This window comes from Hyperoodon ampullatus, assembly GCF_949752795.1.
Source record: "Hyperoodon ampullatus genome assembly, chromosome: 8".
Taxonomy (NCBI): Eukaryota; Metazoa; Chordata; class Mammalia; order Artiodactyla; family Ziphiidae; genus Hyperoodon; species Hyperoodon ampullatus.
The window spans coordinates 3,267,456-3,290,231 of NC_136921.1; the positions used below are offsets into that span (position 1 = coordinate 3,267,456).

At 53.8% G+C, this 22,776-nt stretch overlaps 1 protein-coding gene across 1 annotated transcript in view; it reads right to left on the bottom strand.

Moving 5' to 3' along the window:
* Window positions 1-4,911: 4,911 nt before the first annotated feature.
* RAMP1 (receptor activity modifying protein 1) overlaps window positions 4,912-22,776 on the bottom strand; it is a gene marked incomplete at its 3' end in the record, with an annotated part of 50,618 nt that continues 32,753 nt past the window's right edge. The window contains exon 3 of the mRNA XM_079710597.1: window positions 4,912-5,167. Within this exon, the coding sequence (XP_079566723.1) occupies window positions 4,912-5,167 (256 nt within the window). The remainder of the gene's footprint in view (window positions 5,168-22,776) is intronic.

The window sequence follows — 22,776 nt, forward strand, 5'->3', positions numbered from 1 at the left end:
GAAAACTGTGAGGGAAAACACATTCTGTCATTTTTAAGCCACCTAGCTTCTGATAATTTGTTAAAGGCAGGCCTAGGAAACTACAATTGTCCCTTGGTATCCTCAGGGGATGGGGTTCAGGACCCCCATACATACCAAAATCTGCAGAGGCTCAAGTCCCTTGCAACTGGCCCTCTATCTGGGGATGCAGAAGGGCTGAGTGTAATAAGAAAGTCATTTGTGTGACTAATAATAACAAACAAACTAATAATACAAAAATTCTGGTTTGGTTTATTAATTCTCATTAAGCACCTTATTCACTAGTGTTGGGTTCTTTGCCCTCAGCCCTGTGATGTGCAGACGCTTGACCACAAACTCGAACTGGACGGAAAGCCCCTGGCGAGCAGAACCTGGCCTCCATGCCAGCCAAGACTGGTGACCTGACGAGGAAGAGGGAAACCTGAATGCTCTCTGGGTCCTCCTAAAGCTTTACAGCAGAACTGTTTCACTTGAAGGAAAGTTCCAGATCAGGTGCACATATACTCAAATGTACTTACAAACACACATTCCAAAGTCCAACCTAAATGTTTAAAAATTATCCACAATAGCCAAGCTGTGCAAGCAACCTATATGTCCATCAAGAGATGAAGGGATAAACAAAGTGTGGTCTATCCATACAGTGGAATATTACTCGGCCTTAAAAAGGAGGGAAATCTTGTCATATGTGACAACATGGATGAATCTTGAAGACATTATGCTAAATGGGATAAGCCAGTCAAAGAAAGACAAATACTGCAGAACTCTATTTACAAGAGGTACCTAAAACAGTCAAATTCATAGAATCAAAGAGTGGAATGGTGGTTGCCAAGGGCTGTGGGGAGACGGAAATGGGGAGCTGCTAATCAAGGGGCACAGAATTTCAGTGAAGCAACATCAATCAGTTCTGGAGACCTGGCGCACGGCATCGCGCCGACAGTGAACAAGACGCCACTGAACGCCTGAAACCGTGCTGAGAGGGTAGAGACCGCACGCCATGTGTGCATACAACAACGCAACATCTAGCGAAACTTTATCTAGCAAAAAAGATTCTGTGTCACACAGGTGGCCAACGGGCACATGAAAAGAGGCTCAATGTCGCTAATCATTAGAGAAATGCAAATCAAAACTACCTTGAGGTATCAACTCACACCCATCAGAATGGCCATCATCAAAAAATCTACAGACAACAAATGCTAGAGAGGGTGTGGAGAAGAGGGAACCCTCCTGCACTGTTGGTGGGAATGTAAATTGATACAGCCACTATGGAGAACAGTATGGAGGTTCCTTAAAAAACTAAAAATAGAATTACCATATGATCCAGCAATCCCACTACTGGGCATATACCCTGAGAAAACCATAATTCAAAAAGAGTCATGTACCAAAATGTTCATTGCAGCACTATTTACAATAGCCAGGACATGGAAGCAACCTCAATGTCCACTGACAGACGAATGGATAAAGAAGATGTGGTACACATATACAATGGAATATTACTCAGCCACAAGAAAGAATGAAATAATGCCATTTGCAGCAACATGGAGGGACCTAGATATTAGCATACTAAGTGAAATAAGTCATATAGACAAAGACAAATATCATATGATAGCACTTATATGTGGAATCTAAAAAAAATTATACAAATGAACTTATTTACAAGACGGAAACAGACTCACAGACATGGAAAGCAAACTTATGGTTACCAAAGGGGAAGGGGGGATATAAATTAGAAGTCTGGGATTAGCAGATACAAACTACTATATATAAAATAGGTAAACAACAAGGTCCTACCGTATAGCACCGAGAACTACATTCAATATCTTGTAATAACCTATAATGGAAAACAATGTGAAAAAGAATATATATGCATATTTATAACTGAATCACTTTGCTATACACCAGAAACACAACACTGTAAATCAACTATACTTCAATTAAAAAAAAAATTGTCTCTAAACACAAGACCCAATTTTTTTGTACTTTAAAACATATTTAGAGCCTGCGCGTCCAGAGCCTGTGCTCCGCAACGGGAGAGGCCACAACAGTGAGAGGCCCGCGTATCGCAAAAAAAAAAACCAAAAAAAATTTAATAAACCTGAAAAATACTTTAAAATGATCAATCACTGTTCTCTTCCATTAGCTTGGATAATTTTAAAATAATGATATTGTTTAGTGTTAGTGACACCGGCTGTAAAACGTTTTAATACTAACAGCTACCATTGAGCGTGCAGCACGTGCCTGCACTCTGCGCTTTGCGGGGGTGGTTCCTGAGGAAGAGTCTGGCAGGCCCTCCATCACCGGGAGTGGGGCTGCCCCACGGCCCCCTGCCAGCCCTGCTACCCATCGGGCCTTTATCTGCAGGCCACACTCCACGAGGCCCTTCGCGAGAGCGGGGGGCGGGCAGGTCAAGGCAGGCCTGCTCGCCGGGGCTCCGGGCCGCGGGCTTTGGCGCAGGGACCCCCATGGCTTCGCCGACCCTCCTGAGATCACATGGCATCTAGAACCTTCCCCAGCTCACAGGTGCTGTGCCAACAACCTCCTCACCAGAATCCCATGCGGGCGGAAACCTGGGGCTAAGACATTTTACTTAATTAACGCATCCCCCTTCGAGGGAGACCCCATTACCCTCCCCACTTTATGGACGAGGAGGTGCGGGCACAGAGCCATGGGGGGGCACAGTAGGAAGGCTGTCGCGTGGCTGAGCTTGGCCTTTTCTGTCGGGTTTAACACGATTAGTCTTCATAGGCTATGATGGCAGGAAATACACTTCCAAAGGTTTGAAAACAGGTACCCAATCGTTTTTCCGGAACACGCGACATTCTGACTTCATGAAATTAGGTGACAGCTTTCAGAGCAGACCTTTCAGACCAGAGCGCTCGGAAAACACATTCTTCCGATAAAACCGTCCTCTGCCTCGTAGGGACCGGCTCCCCTCAGTCCGTTTTCTTTCAAGTGAAAACAGTCATCCGGGGCTACATGTTGAAATGTGAGAAACAAGTGGCCTGCTGGCCCGCAGAAGGTTACTTTCCTTGGTCGAAACTGGAAAATCTCATTAACCTGCTGTCGGTAGTGCAGAAGTGAGCGGCCACTTAGGAAGACCTGAGGCAGGAGACGCCTTTCCACCGAGGGCGACCCCTTCCCCACGCCACGCACCTCCGGCCAGCAAACCACGTGGGGAGGGACGGCGCGGTCCCTTAAGACGCCACAGTCGGTAAACTGACTCTGGAAGGACCCCTTGTTCAGCGCTGGTCCTTGGGCCGTGCGGCCTGGGGGCGAGGGCCTGCGGGGGGTCGGGGGTCAGGGGTGGGGCGCGCCCTGCGGTGCCGAAGGGGAGGAGTCCCCGCGAATCACCGCGAGCGGCCGGACCGGCAGGAGAGAAGCAGGGGCCGCGGTTCCGAAGCGCCGCCTCCGGCAAACGCACGTGTCACAGGTCACGGGGTGATTCCCCGGAGGCCAGCGGGGCTGTCCTTCCGCGTGCGCACCGCCGCCCTGCTCTCCCGGGACGAGGCTCATCGGGACCCGCCCCGCCCCCGGTCCCGCCCCGACCGCGGCGCCCGCTGCCGGCCCTGCCTGCTGCCGGCCGCCCCTCTGCCGGCCCCTTTCCAGGAGGAGGATCTACGGCCCCTGAGGCGTCCGCGTCCTCGGGGGGGCAGCTGCTCTGGCGCCGAGTCCGCGCCGTGGGGAGGCCGAGGAGCCGGGCCAGCCCGCCCCGGGGTCCGGAGTATGGACGCGGGACGCCCCGAGGGATGGCCCGTCGTCCCTGCACGGGGCTGCCCAGGGAGATGGTCGGGGCTCTCGGGCCGGCGAGGCCCAGCCCCGGGCCCGTAGCCACTGGGGCGCCCTTGCGGTGGTCCGGCCCGTTCAGCCCCAGCGCGGATTCAGCTAATGTTGAAAAGCTCGGGGGCCGTGGCCTTGGCCCCGTGTCTGGGTGGCTGTCCAGCTGGGAGGAGGGGAGGCCGACGCGGAGGGCAGTGGGCCTGAGAAGGGGCAGGTCCTGGGCCGGAGGCGCCGCAGCCAGTTGGGGGCTGTAGGGACCTCAGGGGGGGGGTCTGAGCTCAGGAGCCATCTGGGAGGGATGGTGCAGGGAGCTCCCTTTGGAGATCCAGAACCTTCTGGAAGCTGGAGCTTGGGAAGCATGGTGAATGGGGCGCAGCATTAGCCTGGATGGGTGCAGAGGAAATAGCCGCTGAAACCCTGGGGGACAGAATGGAGGTGGGTGCCTGGACCGGGGGCTGGCGAGGCATCTTGGGGGAGGGGCCTCAGTAAAAACTGCGCAGACCTGGCCTCCTCCTATCTGCCAGTCGCAGCCCATTGAGCCAGCAGTTCTAGACAGAGTGGCAGGGAAGGGGCCGGGGCCTCAGAATACCGGGGAGCAGCTTCAGCGCACGCACAGCGCTCAGCCCCCAAGGGGTCTCACCATCATCTTCCCCCATAAAGGTACCTGCGAGGGCGCCTCCTGTCAGAGAAAGACAAAATCCAAAGGGGCTAGAGTGTCTCCCATCCTTCTACTCCCGAGGGTCCACATCCAGAAAGAATGACGCTTCCCAAGTTCAAGGACATCCTTTAATCACAAACTACTCATCCATGATCGAGCCAGGGGGTGGTTCATAAACACCTGGGGAGACAGCTCAGAACCCTCCCCAGAAACGCTGACGGCTACGCCCCGCTCCCTCCCAGCAGCTGGGCTGCCCTTGCTAGGGTGGCTTCTAGGTCAGTGCCTGTGCCGTGACCACGCCAGAATCCTGCTGTGAGCTCTTCTTGGGTAGAAGAAGAGGGGACCGGGGGTCTGCTCTGCTGCTGGAGTCCCAGAAGCCTTGGCCAGGCTCGGCCCCCACGCCCACCCCCTGGCCTGCCCGGCAGCCTCCCCCTCCCCCGCTGGGCGCGGGAGCCCGCAGCCTACACGATGCCCTCCAGGTGCCTGCTCCTCCAGACCACCAGCGCCGTCACGAGCAGGGTCACCAGGATGGGCACCGCGATGAAGGGGCAGAGGACGCTGCTGGGCGGGTCCTGCAAGGCCCTGCCTGAGGCCGGGCAGTTTCTGAAGTAGCGCCGGTGGATGGTGAGGAAGAACGCGTCCACCGCCGCGTTTGGCCAGAAGCGGTCCAGCTTTTGCGCCACTTGCCTGGTGCAGTCCGAGAGCTCTTCGTAGCTCCTGCAGATGGAGAAGCAGGTCGTCAGTCCCTGGTGGGCAGGGGATCAAGGTGGGACTCCAGCCAGGGGCTCCCCACCCCACTCCCCACTGGGGCGAGCTCCCCCAAAGTCCAGGCCCTGAGGCGGTGGCCCTGGCTTGAGAGACACAGGTCCTGTGCGGGCTTCCTAGATGTCCTGCACGTGCTCACACCCCAGAAGGCAAGCTGGGGCTAAGGGATTCCAGGAGCTGGGATGCCACACCAAGGGCAAACGAGAAGGCGGACCAGCCAGGCGTCTTCAGAAGGCAGCCTGGGACAGCGAGCCCTCAGGGATGGGCAGATCTGCAGCCTCTTGAGCCCCTTGCTGTCTGCATCCCCCCGAGCAGACGCCCCCCAGCCTGAAAGCCCCCCAGGTGTCCACAGGACTCATTGTGAGGCCTCCCATGCCTCCCTTGACCTCCCACCCCTCATCTTTCCACGCTTGCTGAGGAGTTTCCCACAGCACTGTCACCCTTCACTGTGGCGTGTGACAGATTTATTTTGCTTATTGAGTGTAAACGCCACGAGGTCAGGGATTTGGTCTGTTTTGTTCACCTCTGTAATCCCAGTACCCAGAAGAGAACCTGGCACATGGCAAGAACCAGGAAATTTTTTATTAAAAAACTGTGGTAAAATATGAAGAACATAAAATTTACCATTTCAACCATTTTTACCTGTACAGTGCAGTGGCATTAAGTACATTTCCATTGTCGTGCAACCGTCACCACCATCCATCTCCAGAACTATTTCATTCCCAAACAGAAACTCTGTCCCCATTGAACTCTCACCCCCTTTTCTCCCTCTAGTCCCTGGCAACTCCCATCTGCCTTCTGTCTCTATGAAATCTGACTACTCCAGGCACCTCATATAAGTTGGCTCTACAATATTTGTCCTTTTGTGATTGGCTTATTTCACTGAACATAATGTCCTCCAGGTTCATCCACGTTGTAGCCTGGGTCAGAACTTCCTTCCTTTTTAAGGCTGAATAATATTCCATTGCTCGTACATACTTCATTTTGTTTATCCATTCATAGACATTCAGGTTGCTTCCATGTTTTAGCTATTGTGACAAATGCTGCTGCTATGAACATGAGTGTGCAATTATCTACTCGAGTCTTGGCTTTCAATTCTTTTGGCTATATATCCAGAAGTGGAATTGCTGGATCATATCATAAGTCTGTGTTTAATTTTTTGAGTAAACTGTTTTTTTATTTAATTTTATTTATTTTTAAAAAACTCATTTATTTATTTTTGGCTGCATTAGGTCTTCGTTGCTGCCTGCGGGCTTTCTCTAGTTGCGGCGAGTGGGGGCTACTCTTTGTTGCAGTGTGTGGGCATCTCATTGTGGTGGCTTCTCTTGTTGCAGAGCACAGGCTCTAGGCGCACGGGCTTCAGTAGTTGTGGCATGTGGGCTCAGCAGTTGTGGCTTGCGGGCTCTAGGTGCACAGGCTCAGTAGTTGTGGCATACGGGCTTAGTAGTTGTGGCACGTGGTCTCAGTATTTGTGGCGCACAGGCTTAGTGCTCCACAGCAATGTGAGATCTTTCCAGACCAGGGCTCGAACCTGTGTCCCCGGCATTGACAGGTGGATTCTTAACCACTGCGCCACCAAGGAAGCCCCTGTTTTTTAAAAAATGAAGATTCAGTGTTGGGGGAAATTTAAATGTATTCAGTAGTTTCCAGAAAGTGTCACTTCTGCTCAGGATGGAGAAAGCAACACAGAGTGTTGATCCCATATGAACAGCAAAAAAAGCTGAAGAAACTACAAAATCATACATTTTCTGGAGTCCATCAGAGAGCTGAGACTGCAAGGCAGCAAAGTAACCTGAGTTTCGAGGAGGAGAAAGATGCAGCTGCTGTACCAGCTACATAATAGCTGAACTGCCCAGGGTTTAGCATGGGCTGGAGGGTCGTTCTGGAATTTCTGGGGCCCCAGATGCGGTGAGCGGGGTTCCATGACTCTCTGCTCTCTCCCATGAGGCTCCAGGGGGTGCTCGTGAGAAAGGTTAGGAGCAGGCAGGGGATCGGCTGCTGTTTGGGGCCAGGCACAAACACCACACGTTTCCCAACTCTTCTCACAGAAGCAGCAACAGGCTTGGGCCCCTGGAGGATGAGCAGCTGATCTTGATGATCAGTGGCTTCAGCTGAACAGGCCTGAAGCCCTTCCTATTTTCCCAGACCCTTCTCTCCAGGAAGCAAAGCCTTGACTTGAGGGAGGGACGGCACAGCCTGTTAGCTCCAGGGCACAAGAAGGCACACTGTGCCTGGGAGAAGGATGGGTGAAAGACTCTTTTCCCTTGGGAGAGCAGCAGGAAGCCATCCTGGACCTATGAGCCTGCAAGATACCGAACTGAGGTCTCCTACCACTGGGGGAGTGGCAGGAATCTCCCACCAGGACCCCACGGATACAGGGCAGAGTCTGGCTGCCACAGGGAGGAGAAGCAGGAATCCTGAGGTCGAGGGCACGGTGGCTTTCTAAGCTGAAGCTGGACCAGGAGAGAGGGAACCCCTCCCTCTCTCCCAGTACAAACCTGGTATAGACAAGCAACAGCAATCTGCCACAGGGAGGTGGAGAGAGAGACCCACTCTGTGGCACAGGCATGCAGGGTGGGACACACCACCTGAAGGAAAATTCTCTAGCCCCACCCTGAGCACAAGGCAGTGGTAACCCATTGCCAGAGGTATTTGAGGCCTGTGGTGCTCTGAAGGAAACCACAGCAACAACAAATCCCAAACCCAGCTCAACTCCTCACAAGATTGACTTAAATCCCACACTAACAGCCTGACACAAGAGGCTTACTCATTTCCAGATGTAAATACTATTTATCTCAATTTCTTCTATTCTACACATGCAAGTTCAACATTCAATAAAACATTACGGGCTTCCCTGGTGGCGCAGTGGTTAAGAATCCGCCTGCCGGTGCAGGGGACACGGGTTCAAGCCCTAGTCTGGGAAGATCCCACATGCCATGGAGCAACTGGGCCCATGCACTACAGCTACTGAGCCTGCACTCTGGAGCCTGCAAGCCACAACTACTGAGCCCGTGTGCCACAACTACTGAAGCCTGCACACCTAGAGCCCATGCTCCGCAACAAGAGAAGCCACTGCAGTGAGAAGGCTGCACACTGCAATGAAGAGTAGTACCCCCACTCGCCGCAACTAGAGAAAGCCTGCATGCAGCAGTGAAGACCCAACGCAGCCAAAAATAAATAAATTAAATAAACTAAATAAATTAAAAATTAAAACATTGGGACCCATTGTCAAAAGATAAAGCAATCAACAGAAGCAGATTCAGAGATGACCCAGATATGGTAACTATCGTACAGGGACTTAAAAAATATTAATATGATAAAGGGACTGGTTGAGAAGGTAGAAAATATGCATGAACAGACAGAGAATTTCAGCATGGAAACTGTAAGAAAGTCAAAGAGAAATGCTGGGGGGTGGGGGGAACCCCACAGTATCAGAGAGTCCATCTTTGATGTGCTCGTCATCAGACTTGACATCTGAGGAGAGAATTAGCGAATGTGAAGGTGGTCAGTAGAATTACCCAAACTGAAACAAAAAGAAAAACATAGAGCATCCAAGAGCTGTGGTAAATTAACAGCACTGTCAGTGATGTCAACTCCAGCGTGTAATTTGAGTTCCAAAAGGAGAAGGAATATTTAAGAGATAATAGCTGAGACTTTTCCAAAAATAGTGAGATGAAAAATCACAAATCCAAGAAGGCCAGAGAACCCCCCCACCCCCCAAAAAAAACAGGATAAAAAAAATAAAGCAACAGCAACAACAAACAAACAGCCACCTAGACATTAAAGTCAAACTGCTGAAAAACAAAGATGATGAAAAAAATCCAAGAAAAAAGTCTTGGAGTCATTCAGGAAGAAAGACACCTACAGGGAATGGGTGATGTGAACTACAGCAGACTTCTTACTGAGACTATGCAAGCTGGAAGACAATGTGTGGCATTTTTCAAGTACTAGGGGGTGGGGCCCCAAACCCCTGTCTGCCCAGAATCCTCTACTCAGCAAAAACATCTTTCAAATATGAGCTTGCAATAAAGACCTTTTCAGAAAAAATGCTTATAGAATTCATTGCCACCAGACCTGTGCTTCATGAAATGTTAAAGAAAGTTCTTCAGTCAAAGGAATATAACAGAAGGAATTCTGGACCCATACAAAGAAATGAAGAGCTCCCTAAACAGTAGAAATGAAGATATATAAAATATACTTTTCCTTATTTTATCCAGGAAGTGAGTACGTGGAACAGAAGCCGTAAGTTAACGTTGAGGAACTGCTCAGAGAGGTATTGAAAGGCTGTTGAAAGGAAAAGTGTGGGGCCCCTCCAGCACCCAAGCACCCCCTACTCCAGCACCTACCATACGGTCTCTCAATCGCTAGCTCGCTGTTTTTTCTGCCCTGGCTGCCCTCTGGGTCATGACCCCAAGTGCACAGGGCACACAGGGCCTCCCTCAGTCCACGTGAGCAGCTAAGTGGATGGGGCACAACGGGGGAGAGAGTGGGCAGAGGCAGTGGAGGGTGTGCAGGACCCGTGCCCACAGGGGTGCGTGGTTTTCCTAAGTGAACGAGGACTCATGTTCCAAGTAGAAAACAGAAGTGGAAAAAGCCACGGGAAGTCAGGACAGACTGGGTCTCATTGTGAAAAAAATGAATTAGCACACGTCAAGGGCCTGGCACAAGGTAAGTGCAAGTGTGTCAGGGATTATTAAAAACCAAAGTCCAGACTTTTGAGCTGGTCGTCCATCAACCACAGGGCTGCATGTTACTAACACTAGCTTGAATGGTCGTCTTTTTCCCCACCTCAGACCCACTGAATCAACGTGTGGTTTTAGGTGTTCTGCAGACGCAGTGACACAGTCAGTCCTAAATGTTGTTCCCTATGCTCTGAGGAGTGAAGCTGGGATGTCCCTAGAAGGAGGTGTTGCCACCTCCGGGCTGGCCAGCCAGGATGGGAAGGAACCCTGACCCAGGGACCTGTGACACCAGGGACCCCACGCTGAGGCCACACTGAGGCTGAGCCGGTGGTGGGCTATTCTGGGACGAGGCACTCTCTCCTTGAAATATCCTTCCAGTCTGCAAAGCCATCCCTGTCTAAAAATATCCCTAATATGCAGTCGGCTGCCGACTTCATCCTGTTTATTTATACCGAAGTAACAGCTGAAACTTTCAATAAATATTGTGAGCCCTGTCAGCAAGGATGTGATAAAAGAATTTCCTCCAGAGTACAGACATTCTTCTGTTCAAAAGAACATTGTACTGACTGAAGGGGCCAAAATAATCATGAAAAACTATGCTTGCTTTCACCCTCTATTTTCAGTTCTCATGTAATGGAATGATTATCCTTTTTTTTGGCCAGGACTTTCTATTCTGGGCCCCTAAGTGAACTTTGCTTGGAATGTTCCTGAACACTGTGGTGGGAGTAGTTCCCAATATGTCTGGGTCCCAAGTCAAGGCTTCTGGTACCGTGCTTCATGGTTGTTTTCCTGGACAAGAAGGTGCCCACTGATGCCCACAGGGGAGTCGTCTGCTCTGGGGACACCAACTAGCCCTGTCTGGCCCTGACATAGAGTATGTGACTCTGGGCCCTGGTGCCCCACAGAACTGGGTTCAAATCCAGCTCCACCTCTTATGCTGAGTGATCCCAAGGGCCGCATCTCACCCATCCAAACCTTGGTCTCTTTATATTCAATGAAGAGACAGGTACCCACCTGACAGGGTTACTGGGCAGATCAAGTTAAACAAGGTCAAGGGCCTGATGTATAACAGGTGCCCAGTAAGTGGACAGCTTCCTCACAGTTGGTGTGTGGCCCCTTAAGGGTCCATTTCTTATTCCATAAACTCGAGTGAATGTTGACCAGGCAATGTGTGTCTAAGACCTCAGAATATCTGAGGAGCAACCACTATTCTGGTTCACTTTCTCTGGACCAGTATTTGCTTCCATCAACCCAGGACAATTCACAACCTGGTGGCTTCCAGCAGCTTTAAGTACCTGCTGGGAGGAGGGGAGGTGGCACCCTCGGCACCCTGGCAGCCGGGGCAGGTAAAGGTGAGCAGGGCCCATTTGAAGCCGGCCTGGGGAGCCTGACTAATAAGCAGCTGAGAAAAATGTCTAACCTCACTTTTAAGGAAAAAAGAAGCAAACATCCAAATAGACTCCATTTTCAAATGGAGAATACTCAGGACTTCCCTGGTGGTCTATTGGGTAAGACTCTGCACTCCCAAGGCAGGGGGCCCGGTTTCCATCCCTGGTCTGGGAAATGGACCCCACATACATGCCACAACTAAGAGTGCGCATGTCGCAACTAAAACCTGGCATAGCCAAAATAAATAAATAAATAAAATAATAATAATAAAAGAACAAGGTAATTTAAAAAAATGAGAATACTCAGTGCTGGTGAAGGTATAGTGAAATGAGGCAGGTGCTTGCATCACTGCTAGTAGAAGATAAACCGGTAAAATTTTTCAGAAAAGCAGTTTGGCAGTTATGTATCGACAACTTCAAAATCACAGACAGCCTTTGAGCCAGTAACTCCATTTCTGGGAATATCCTAAGTTAATAACATGAAATGTAGACAAAAATAATGTAAGAAAATGAACATTACAGATTTATAATTATGAAAAAGAGCAAACAATAGGACAGTGATGAAAAAAATTGCTTATAAGAGCCTCGGCTATGTAGCTATTAAAATGGTATTTAGGAGGAGGAAAATATTTACGTTACAACGTTGAACAAAAGAAAAAGCAGTTGAGACCAAATTATACAAACAGTGTGGTTTCAGCGTGAAATGGTCCATGTAGGAGGGGAAGATCTCAGAACGTTAGGAGGAGTTGTCACCACTAGAGGGTAGTGACATGAAGGCCTTTTATTCTCCCATCTCCGCTTTCGGGGGCATTTTCCAAGTTTTCCGCAGCGAGCATACATCATTTTTATAATTATATTTTTAGACAGCTCACTGAGGAAAAGCCCTGCAGAAACCCGGACATCGAGGTCCCTGAATCTGCAGCCGTGGGGCGCACATTTCCTCATTTCTGGGGCAGAGGGGGGCCTTCGGCGCAGGGGCCTCGTGTGCTGCTCTAACTCCCAAGCAGCTGGGAGGACTGGGTGGGAGACGGGCTGAGAGGGGCTTGCTGGGGGCCGCAGCCCCGGCTGCCCGGGGGGTTGCACCTTGCTGGAGGCGTGGCTCCTCCACGTCTGGCGCCGCCCAGGGCTCAGAGGGCTGCGGTGGCCCCTGCCCGCCTCCCCGGCCTGGGAGCCCAGTCCTGCAGACCCTGGCCCTGCTGAGCCGGCAGCCAGCGCGCGGCCTTTCTTCCCTCCACCCACCTACCTCTGCTCGAGTTGCGTGGGGTAAACCCCGTCCCAGGCAGGGCAGCGCCCCCACCAGGGGGACACCCTCCCTCCCCCCCTCTGCTTCCAGCACAAGGGGTTCTCGCCCGGCCACTCCAGTGGAAGGCGCTCTGGGACCCCCCTCCTAGGGGGCACCTGGCTGGCAGCCCTGCTCCGGGCGGCAGTGCTGGGGGCTGGGCCCCTCCAAGCGACATAATGCGGCAGTTCGGTGGCTCAGCCGCCAGCGGGCCCTCGCACACCTTCAAGGCTGCAGAACTCCGGATGTCCGCTCACTCCCCGAATGTCCCCAGGGCCTGGGCGGGCCGGCGGCTTCCCTCCATCACTCGCCTCCTCCCGGGTCTGGGCTGCCTCCGGGGTGGGACGGACCTCCCTGCCGTCCCCGCACGGATACTGCAGGGATTAGACGCCCGGTCCCGAGGGGCGTCGGACCTGGGGGCAGGGAGGGCCCTGAGGGTAGGTGGGGGGGCGCAGGGGTGGGCTCCGAGGGCAGGACCCCCTTTCGCACCCATCCCCGCCGGCTCCCCGCCCCAGGCGCCCAAGGACACTCGGCTCCCAGGAGCGGCCCGGCCTCCCGGCCTCCTTGCAGGAAGGGCGAGGCTACCAGATGGCGCCCCCTTCCCGGGGACCTCCGCTCCTTGGTTCCCTCCTCCCCTGATCCCTTTCCTAGGGACCCTCCCTCCTCCGCCTCACCTCGCCCCTCGCCGTCAGCACCCCACTCGCCGCTCCCTCCCTCCCCCCTGGCTCTCGAGCCTTCACCCTCATCAGCAGCCCGACGCATCTGCCCCCGCCTTCCCGCCAGGTGAGGGGCGTTGGCGCTCTGCAGCCCTCGCTCCTTCCCTCCTCCGCCCAGACTGCAACATCCGACACCCGTGACATCCCCACCCCCATCTGAAGCCTTGGTCCAGTGCACAATGGGCGTCCACACCTGACTCTCGGGATGCCCCCCACCCCAGCCCCATCTCTCATGCCTGGGAAGCCTTGCCCCCTCTGAGTTGCCATGGATCCCCCCATTTCCGGGGGTCCCCTCCCCTCCTCCAGCCCTGTCACTGTGACCAGGAGTAGGCAGAGTGACTAGCCTTGGTGGGTTATTACAACCACATTTCTAATACCAGCTTCCACTTCTCTGCACTGGGCATGGGCCGGGGCCTGGGCATCTCTGCACCCCTTCTCCTCCCCCAAGCCAGCTTAGTCAGGGCAGCCATCAACCCCTCCCCTGCTTTCCTCCTCTCTGAAGCCCTGGGCTCCATTCACCATTGGCTCTTGGGGCCACAGCCCTGGCCTCTGCCTTCCGCCTCCCCCAGCCCACTGTCCACACAGACTCACCCCTGCTTCAGGCTTTCAATGCTCCCTGCTGCACCTGTGCTGGATTCAAAAGCCCTCAGGTGGCCCTCACCTCTCCACTCTCAACTGTACCCTCTCCCTTTCACTGGTCACCCTGGCTAATACTTCTGCCTCAGGACCTTTGCACAAGCTTCACTTTCTACTTGTAAGTCTCTTAACCCCATCTTTAAAGGTCGACATCTGTGTATCCCTCAAATGTCACCTCCTGAAACAGGTGTTTTTTTTATGCTTCAACCTCATTTGGATCCCCGGCAAAGTGGGGTTTTCCATCATAGTTGTGTCTTACTTTGTACCTGTACTTTAACTCTTGATTATTCACTCACTGTTGGTCTCAACAACTTGAGTGCAAACACCATGAGGGCAGAGAGAGTGGAGGAAAAAAAGCCCCACTCATCCTGTTCACAGCAGTCATCTCAAAGGCAAGAGAAACAAAAGGCAGAAGGGAGAGAATGAGACAGATCTGCCTGGAGGTGTGAGTAGGACAGCAGGAATGGTGGTCTTAGCAAACACAGCACGTTCCAGCGCAAAAGACAGCGAACGGGAAGAGAGGGTGTTTCACACTGAGAAGGGTGTTGTCGTAGCTTCATAGGACGCAGACAGCCTACCGCTGTGAGTAATCGCGCTGTGAGTAATCGCGATGGACTCAACAACATCTTCAGGTTAGGTGAGTAGAAACTAGTATAAAAATGAAAAATAAAGTTAATAAGCCTGACTCAGTGACTATATGATGAAGCTTCTATCCTACAGAGAATCAACAATCTTTTCAAAAGTCCCTGGATCCTATTTAGGCTCAAAGAAAAACTTGACAAATTCTCAAAGTGGAGATTTTAAGTCAGTATTCTTTGACTATAATATTAGAAACTGGAAATTAGTAAGAAAAGGATAAATTAAAAAAATGGAATCCCTAGAAACGGAAGATCACTCATATAATTTTAGGGTGAAACAAAGATTTAAAAATTCAATGATAGGCTGTTAAGAAAAAATAATGACAATACTGCACGTGAAAATCAGTGAAATAGAGGCAAAACTGAATTCTGAGAAAAATCTGCAGCTGTAAATTATCTTATTACTAACCAAAATGAAAATAAATGAAGAATCCAAATCAAGACATTTAAAAAAAGAACAACAAAATAAATCTCTCCAAAGGGCAAATAATTTAAATGCATTCATAATTATTAAAAACTAATATTTATTGATATTTTAAAAAACATAAAAATGAAAAAGTAAATTCAACAGTTGATTCTTTAGAAAAATAGCTACAATGAAATCACATTTCTGGATAGTCTAATCCAGAAAAAAAGCAGAGAAAACACCACTGTACAAAACCTCAGATAAAAGATTAGAAAAAGTATGAGATTAACATGCAAAACATGTATGTTAAAAATTGGAGGGCTTCTCTGGTGGCGCAGTGGTTGAGAGTCTGCCTGCCGATGCAGGGGACACAGGTTCGTGCCCCGGTCCGGGAAGATCCCACATGCCGCGGAGCGGCTGGGCCCGTGAGCCATGGCCCCTGGCCGCTGAGCCTGCGCGTCCGGAGCCTGTGCTCCGCAACGGGAGAGGCCACACAGGGAGAGGCACTCGTACCACAAAAAACAAACAAACAAACAAAAAATTGGAAAATCCTTGATGAATTGGGATGCTTTTTGGGGAAACAATAAATTATCAAGTCTTGATTTAAAAAGTAGAAAATCTGAGAAGAAAAAACAGAAAAAGTTGTTAAAGAATTACTTTCACAAAAGGTGCTAGGCCCAGGTAGTTCTTTCAAATTCTTAAGATCACACCTAGGGGCAGGAAAGGAATAAAGACCCAGATGTAGAGAATGGACTTGAGGACACAGGGAGGGGGAAGGGTAAGCTGGGACGAAGTGAGAGAGTGGCATGGACATATAGACACTACCAAACGTAAAATAGATAGCTAGTGGGAAGCAGCCGCATAGCACAGGGAGATCAGCTAGGTGCTTTGTGACCACCTAGAGGGGTGGGATAGGGAGGGTGGGAGGGAGACGCAAGAGGGAGGAGATATGGGGATACATGTATATGTATAGCTGATTCACTTTGTTATAAAGCAGAAACTAACATTGTAAAGCAATTACACTCCAATAAAGATGTTAAAAAAATTCTTAAGATCACAGAAAAAGATGTCAAGCTTCCCAGTTCTTTGAAAAAGTTAACAAAATCCTGATCCCAAACCTCTTACGATGGCCTGCCCATGTGCCTCAGAACACTCAGGAACAAGCAACAGATGTTCGCTTTCACTTATAAATAGACATAGAAGTCTTATTTAAACGGCTAGCAATTTTAAGCTAGTCATATACAATAGAATAAAGTAGGTTTATTTCAGGAATGCTTTAATGCTATTACGATAAAATCACACTTCGATTTGTCAAAGGAAAATAACATATAATCATTTCAATACACGTTGAGAAGGCATTTGATAAAACTGAATATTCGTTTCTGATTTTTAAAAAACCCAACCTTGTAAAGCACAAAGAAGTTCTTCTTAATGTGATAAAAAAAAAAAATCTCTCTCAAGCCAATAGCAAACACCACATTTGCTACTGAGGCATTTTCGTCACAGTCAGGAATCCATTTATTTAATTTTTAGGTGGCCAGGTCTGTCTTCTCCCTTGTTGTTTCCACCTTTGGTGTCAGGGCTCCCAGCCAAGGCTTCATAAATAGTCACCGCAGAGCCCTTCCAAAGCGGGGAGGGCCTGCCCGCACATCAGGCTACTTCCTCTGGTGACAGAAAGCCACAGAGGGGCCTGGCCTATGTCAGGCTTGGAGCGAGCCTGCCCGCCAGCTCATCTCTGCAAAGGGCCTCTGACCACAGACAGGAGGGCCCAGTGGCCTTCAGGGTGGGTAACCAAGCCCACGTGGGGTACTTTTCCCACAACCCACGGTGGGCACATGGGAGCTGCCCGGAGGCAGTGCAGGACAGGGCATCTTTTGTTTTTCTTGACGCTGTGGGGAGCATATAAGGAAGTCCTGTTAATGGTTTGATTCAAAACATTTCACTTCCAACCCTGGTGTCGTCTGGGAACGCGTGCTGGGCCGGCAGGACCCAAGCCGGCGCTGCACCTGGAGCTCACTCGCACCTCTGGGACTTGAAGTGGGGGTCTGTACAATGAAGCCCTTCCTAAACCAGGCAGATCAGAGAGGTCCCATCGAGCTGGGAAAGTGCAACGAGACCAAGTGACAGGAGTCGTCATGCATTTCTGCCAGCCCAGGGCTGACCTACAGGACAACACCTCGCCAGGGACGTTTTGAAATCAGTGTGACCACAGTGTGCAAACTCACACTTGCAGAGGAATGTTTCCAAGGTTCTGACTATGTTGTAGAACAGGGACTCCTGGCATCTGGGCCACCCCGTTTTCCCTGGGAGCACTGGGAATTGCCAACTCCATCCCTGTCCGGGAATGACAGCATTGGTGAGCCCACACTAGGAGGTGTCCACTAAGACTCTCGGATCAGTAAATGAACAAAACACTACAGGCTTCATACAAAGCCTGCTGAATGGCGGAGGTAAATGCCATCTCCCATCTTCGTGACCAGCTCCCTGGCTAACTGTACCACCCCGACTGCGGGCACTTGCTGAGCGAGGTGGGCTGACGCCATCCTCTCGGAAAATGAACGATACGAATAAAGCGGAGAAAAAAGAACCTTGGAGGGGGGTTTCCAAGGCAAGAAGAGGAAGACGAATGGAAAAGGGCTGGTTTTTTTCTCCGCTGGGTAGGAGATGACAATCCCCCCAGAAACACCCCCAGCCCACCTGGAGGCACCGTCAGCTGAACAATGGTGGAAGCAAGGTGGTCGGGGAAGACAGTGGGACCCCACTGTTGAACAAGCTCTCTTTGGCCCCATCCTCGCCATGTCCCCGCCCACCCAGGGCCTTTGGCTTCACCCCTTCTGTCTTTCGCTCTTTCAGTCTCTCTTCTCCTGGCCTGGAGCCAGCCTGGCTGCCCCACCCCTGGGACGTTCCACCAAGGAAAATGTGTCAGTGGAGTTTGGGAGCTGCTGCACAGAGGGGCTCCCCCTCACGCAGTACAGACAGGCCCTGAGGGGCCTCGGGAACCCAGGGCTCCCAAAGGCACTGCACCCCGGTCCTCGTTTCCCCTAGAACCGATTCCTTCTCCACCTGCCCCCCCAGGACCCCCCCCACCCTGCAGACACGGAGGAGTCCGAGCCTGTCTCCTCCCACACGGTCTTGTTTCTGGCTGCTTCTCAGGGCCCGCTTAGGAATGACCTGCTCCCTGACCCTCAGGCCGGATGGGATTTCACGCCTCCTCTTCCGGAGGGGTGTGGTTCTCCCAGCCCTGCTTCTAGAGCAGGGAGGCGGGAGAGTCCTCTCGCCGCTGCGCCGTCCTCCCACCCCCGCCTGCGGACACCCCGTTCTCCAACCTCCAGCCCAGTACTTTGGGGATCCCCCTTCTGAACGTCACCTCTGCGCCCCGCGGCTCCCCCCACCCCCATCGTTCTCGCCCATCCCTCTGCTCGCGCTGCAGCTGCCCCCTTGCTGTCCGTCCTCCCCAGACTGAGACCTCAGGGAGGGCAGAGCTCAGCTCCCTGCTGTACTCCGGGCCCCGGGACAGGCGCACCGTAAGGCTCAGTGCACGATGGTCAACGGATGATGTGTCTTCAGCTACAGGAGCCACTCGGAGCCCTTGTTCCCCGAGCCTGGGCTGGGAGGGAGGGGGTGTTGGGGGTCACCGTCCCTTCCAGCCTAGGCTGCCCTGGGGCCCCAATGTGGGCACAGGAGCCCTGGGGGCATCTGGGGTTCCTGCCTGGATATGGGGTCTGCCGTGGGGAGTCCAAGGCCCCCAGTACACACACCTCTCAGAAGCACAGGCTGCAGCCCCTACATTCAGGGCTGTCAGTGTTCCCATGGCAGCCACACAACCGGGCCCTCAGATACCATATGCTGGAGGCGCATTTTGGGGAAGGAGCAGGGGAATGCCCTGAGCAGATTCTTCAGCTCAGCATCCAGACCCGTAGGCAGGGCCACCTGGAAGCAGTGAGGGCAGTCACATGGGGGCTGGGCTGTAGGAGGGGCCATGTGGGGCCCTGTGTGGAGTGGGAAGGGTGCCCCCTCCTCCAGGCAGGGCGTGCGGCTTGGGCAGAGGAGCACAAGCTGGATTTCAGCTTCTACCTTGGCTAGCTGCCCTGTGAAGCTGCTGTGTGTCCTTGGGCAAGAGACTCAGGGTCTCTGAGCTGTGGTATCTCCATCTGGGCAGACAGCCCAGGGCTGAGATGGAGGCCAGGGAACCAATGCATGTGGGAGTGGTCTCCACTCCCCGACCCCCGTAGGGAGAAGCACCCAACCAAGGCAACTGCTATCAACTGAGGACGCCAGTGTTTTCCTATGTTTCTGGAAGATTTCAACAGACTTTGGTGATAACCCAGAGCTTTGCCACCGCACGGGGCGGCTCGTGACCCAGCCCTGGTGTCCTGAGCTTGGCCCTGGTCAGGCCACGGCGCCTGTTCCCTCTCCAGGGTCTGCAGACAGAGCACCAGCTCCTTGCTGGCCCCCAGGCTTCCTCAGCCGGGCCCAGCCTGCGAGACGCACCCGCGGGGGAGGAGCAGGAAGGCCCAGAGGGGGCGAAGGGGCTGCCGGGCACCGGGCGGGGAGACCCGGTTCTAGGGACCCACGGCTGCAGAGACCGAGCGAGGCAGGGGCCCGGACGGGGCGGGTGGAGCTCACCCTTCCGCGTCTCCAGACGCCCTACTGCAGTTGTGCGGCTGGTCGGACATCCACAGGGGGTTCTGGGCTCCTGCTGGGAACACGTGCACGCTGGGCCCTGGGACAGGCCAGGCCCAGTTCTCACCCCCCGGGCGATGGACGCCCCGTAAAGAAGAGGGAGCTGTGGGCATGCAGAACGGGGACCCGCTCAGGCTGGGGTACGCAGCCCACATACCCCCCACAGCCGGCCGTTACCCCTGATGGCAACATGCCGCACCCCCGTGACAGCAGAAGGCCTGGCCCTCTGCCGTCCAGAGGACAGGACACACTACGGCTATTTACGTGGAGACCCCTCACAGCTGCTCCCCCACTTACAGACCGGGGAGCTGGGGGGTGGGGCCGAGTGATGGGCCCCAGGTGGCAGCGAGGTGGTGGCCCCGGGGCCTGCCTTGGCTCTGCGTGGCTCCCCCACGAAGGCCGCTGTCCCCTGCTCCCCGCTGAAGCCCCTCCTGGGGAGGGGGCATCCTGGCCTCCTCGGCCTCCTCCGCTGCGCCTGTTCTGTGGGCCCCGCTCCGGGCAGGAAGGAATCTGGGCGCCTCTGCTCAGGCCGGCAGGAAGTGAGAGGTCTCTAAATCCATCCCTGGCTCCGCACGCAGCTTGCTCGGGCACCAGGCACAGCCTGGGAGCTGCCCAGCCAGGCTCTCCACGGGCGGCGGGGCACGATGCCTCCTCAGAGAACAGGCCGCCACAGGAACCAGGCTCCAGGCTCGTGGAGACGAAGCCACAGTTTTGAAATTCAGTGGGTGTCCTCCGAGGCCTGGCAAGTGGGGCGAGACTGAGCCCGCAGTGACCCTGCCCTGGGCTCTGAGAACGCTGGGGGCTATGCCCACTGTGGGCCTGGCCACACGTGACCCCCCTGACCCGCTGCAACCCTGGGATCTCCTGGGACCCCTGGGCGGACACCTGGGTCTAGCAAGGTGAAGTCACCGGCCAGCCGCACCCGGGCCTGCCAGGGCCTCAGGGCTCCCACCCTCACCAGGACAGGGGTGAACACACGTGTCCGGGTGCCCGCATTAGGCAGGACAGCCGGGCGCTATATTTGGATACTAACACCCCGGGGACATTATCCTTGTGAAGCAACGCTGGCGGCTGGAGGGCAGGGCTTTCTGCTCCAGTCCCCCCTCGGCCCTGCCCCCAGGGCCGTGTGGAGCACTGCTCTCTGTCTGCCCTGCCCAAGAGGCCCTTCGCCTCCCTGATGCCCTGGATCCTCCTGGGACCCCCGCGAGCTTCCCAAAGCCGTGAAGGACGCACCCACACGTCCCACTAGCTTGCTGCCTCCGTCCAGGCGGCCCCCTTCCCTCTGTGCCCCTCCTGCCCCGCCTCCCCTTGTTCGGAGCTCAGGGCCATACTGAGTGTTGGGGAAGGGCTGTGGAACATTCTACACCACGGAACATCAGCCAGTGGTGGACTTTGAGCACGGAGCCTCGGTGCTTCCAGCTTTAAAGTGGATACAGTGGTCCCAGGCTCACAGCAAGGGGGTGTGAGTCTCCCCTCCTCCCCAAGTAGGAGGCAGTCATGAGGCTAAGAAGCCCCCACTGAGGTGCCCACCATGCCCCGCACACGGGTACCTGGCCACCCCTGACCTCACAGCTGTGGAGGAGCCTCTGTCTCTGAAGGAAAGCCCCCTGAAGGCAGGCACCGTTTGTCTCCCGGTCCGGCCCCGAATGGGCATTGTGGCGGGGGGGGAGGAAGGGAGCGTGGCCTCTCCTAACTCGATGGAGCCACTGAGACCTGCCAGCAGGTGGGATATTCATGTGGAACTCTGCATGGGCCTGGCATGGGACACGCTGTCAGGAAACATGAAACGGCCCGTCTGTCTGGTCAGGTGTGCAGATGCCAGGCTGGCGGGAGGGGAACACAAAGAAATGCCCCACCCTGGGCTGCTTCCAGGAAAGCACGCATGGTAGCATCAGTGGTCACGCTGGCACAGCACGGCAGCCTGAATCCCCCAGGGTCCCATGAAGATGACCTCCGGGCAGGGTGGCACTATCCCAGGCCAGGTCACTGTGCCACCAGGACAGGGGACAGTGGCTGTGGCTTCTCTGTACCCTGACAGCTTCTTGTCCTATCCTCGCCCTGGGCAGAAGGCCGTGCCGGCTGGCAGGGTGACCTCTCACCAGGTTCCTGCAGGGCGGCCTTGACACCCAGTGGGGTGTTGGAGCTGGGGGCCATCCCTTCCTACTGCTGGGGTTCACCCCGAGGGAGCGTGAGGGTCTCCCCAGCAGCCAGGGTGCTGGGAGGAGGTGTCCAGGTCCCGAAGCCTAAACCCCCAGGGCTGTGGCTCCAGGAAAGGGAGCCTGCCCCCCGAGTCCCCCGCTGCTGCTCAGTCCTCAGCCAATAGCTGCTGAGCCGACTTAAATATCTGGTTCTGAACCCCTTCACGGCACCAAGGTGCTCTCACCTGACTTTTTAAAGGAGAAGAACCATAACCAAGCAGGGGAGGAGCAGGCCAGCCCTGGCCCCCTGGCCTGGCGACACTCTGTCCCACCTCCCCAGGAACACGTGCCCGTGCAGGAGGGCAAGCCACTGTCACCCCAAGCAAGGGCAAAGCTCCCAGTCATCCTCAGGGGCTTCTTCGTGACCCCAAATCACGCTGGGACACAAGCTTGGACCATGAGCAGCCCCAGAGCACCAGGAGGATGAAGACACATGGAAATGAGTGTCACAGGGACCCTGTGGACCGCCCTGGCTTCTGGGAAGAGGTCTCAAAACTCCCCCACCTGCTCTGGGACCAACTGGAGAGGGCGTGTCAGGCACTGGTGCTGCCCATCGACTCATGGCCCCAGTGGTCCTGGCTGCCAGGGTATGAGGACATGTGTCTTGAGAGCTGCCCCCAGGCAGCCCTGACACAGCCATGAAGGCTCCAGGCACACGTCCTGCGTGCCTGCCCTACGCCTCTGCCATCTCTTCCTGGTCCCATAGTTCTAGCAACCCATGAGCAACCACGCCCGAAAAAAGGAGTTCATATTTAAAAGACAAACCAAAATCTCTTCTGCCTTCTCTGATAACATAATGAAAACCCAGAGACAGTGTGACAACAGCTACATGAACTTCAGAAAACAAGGCTGTTCATCATAGGTTTATTATCCTGTCAAGCTCTCACTCGAGTACAAAGCCAGCGAAAAGCTCCTTGGAAATTTCTGAGGTCTGA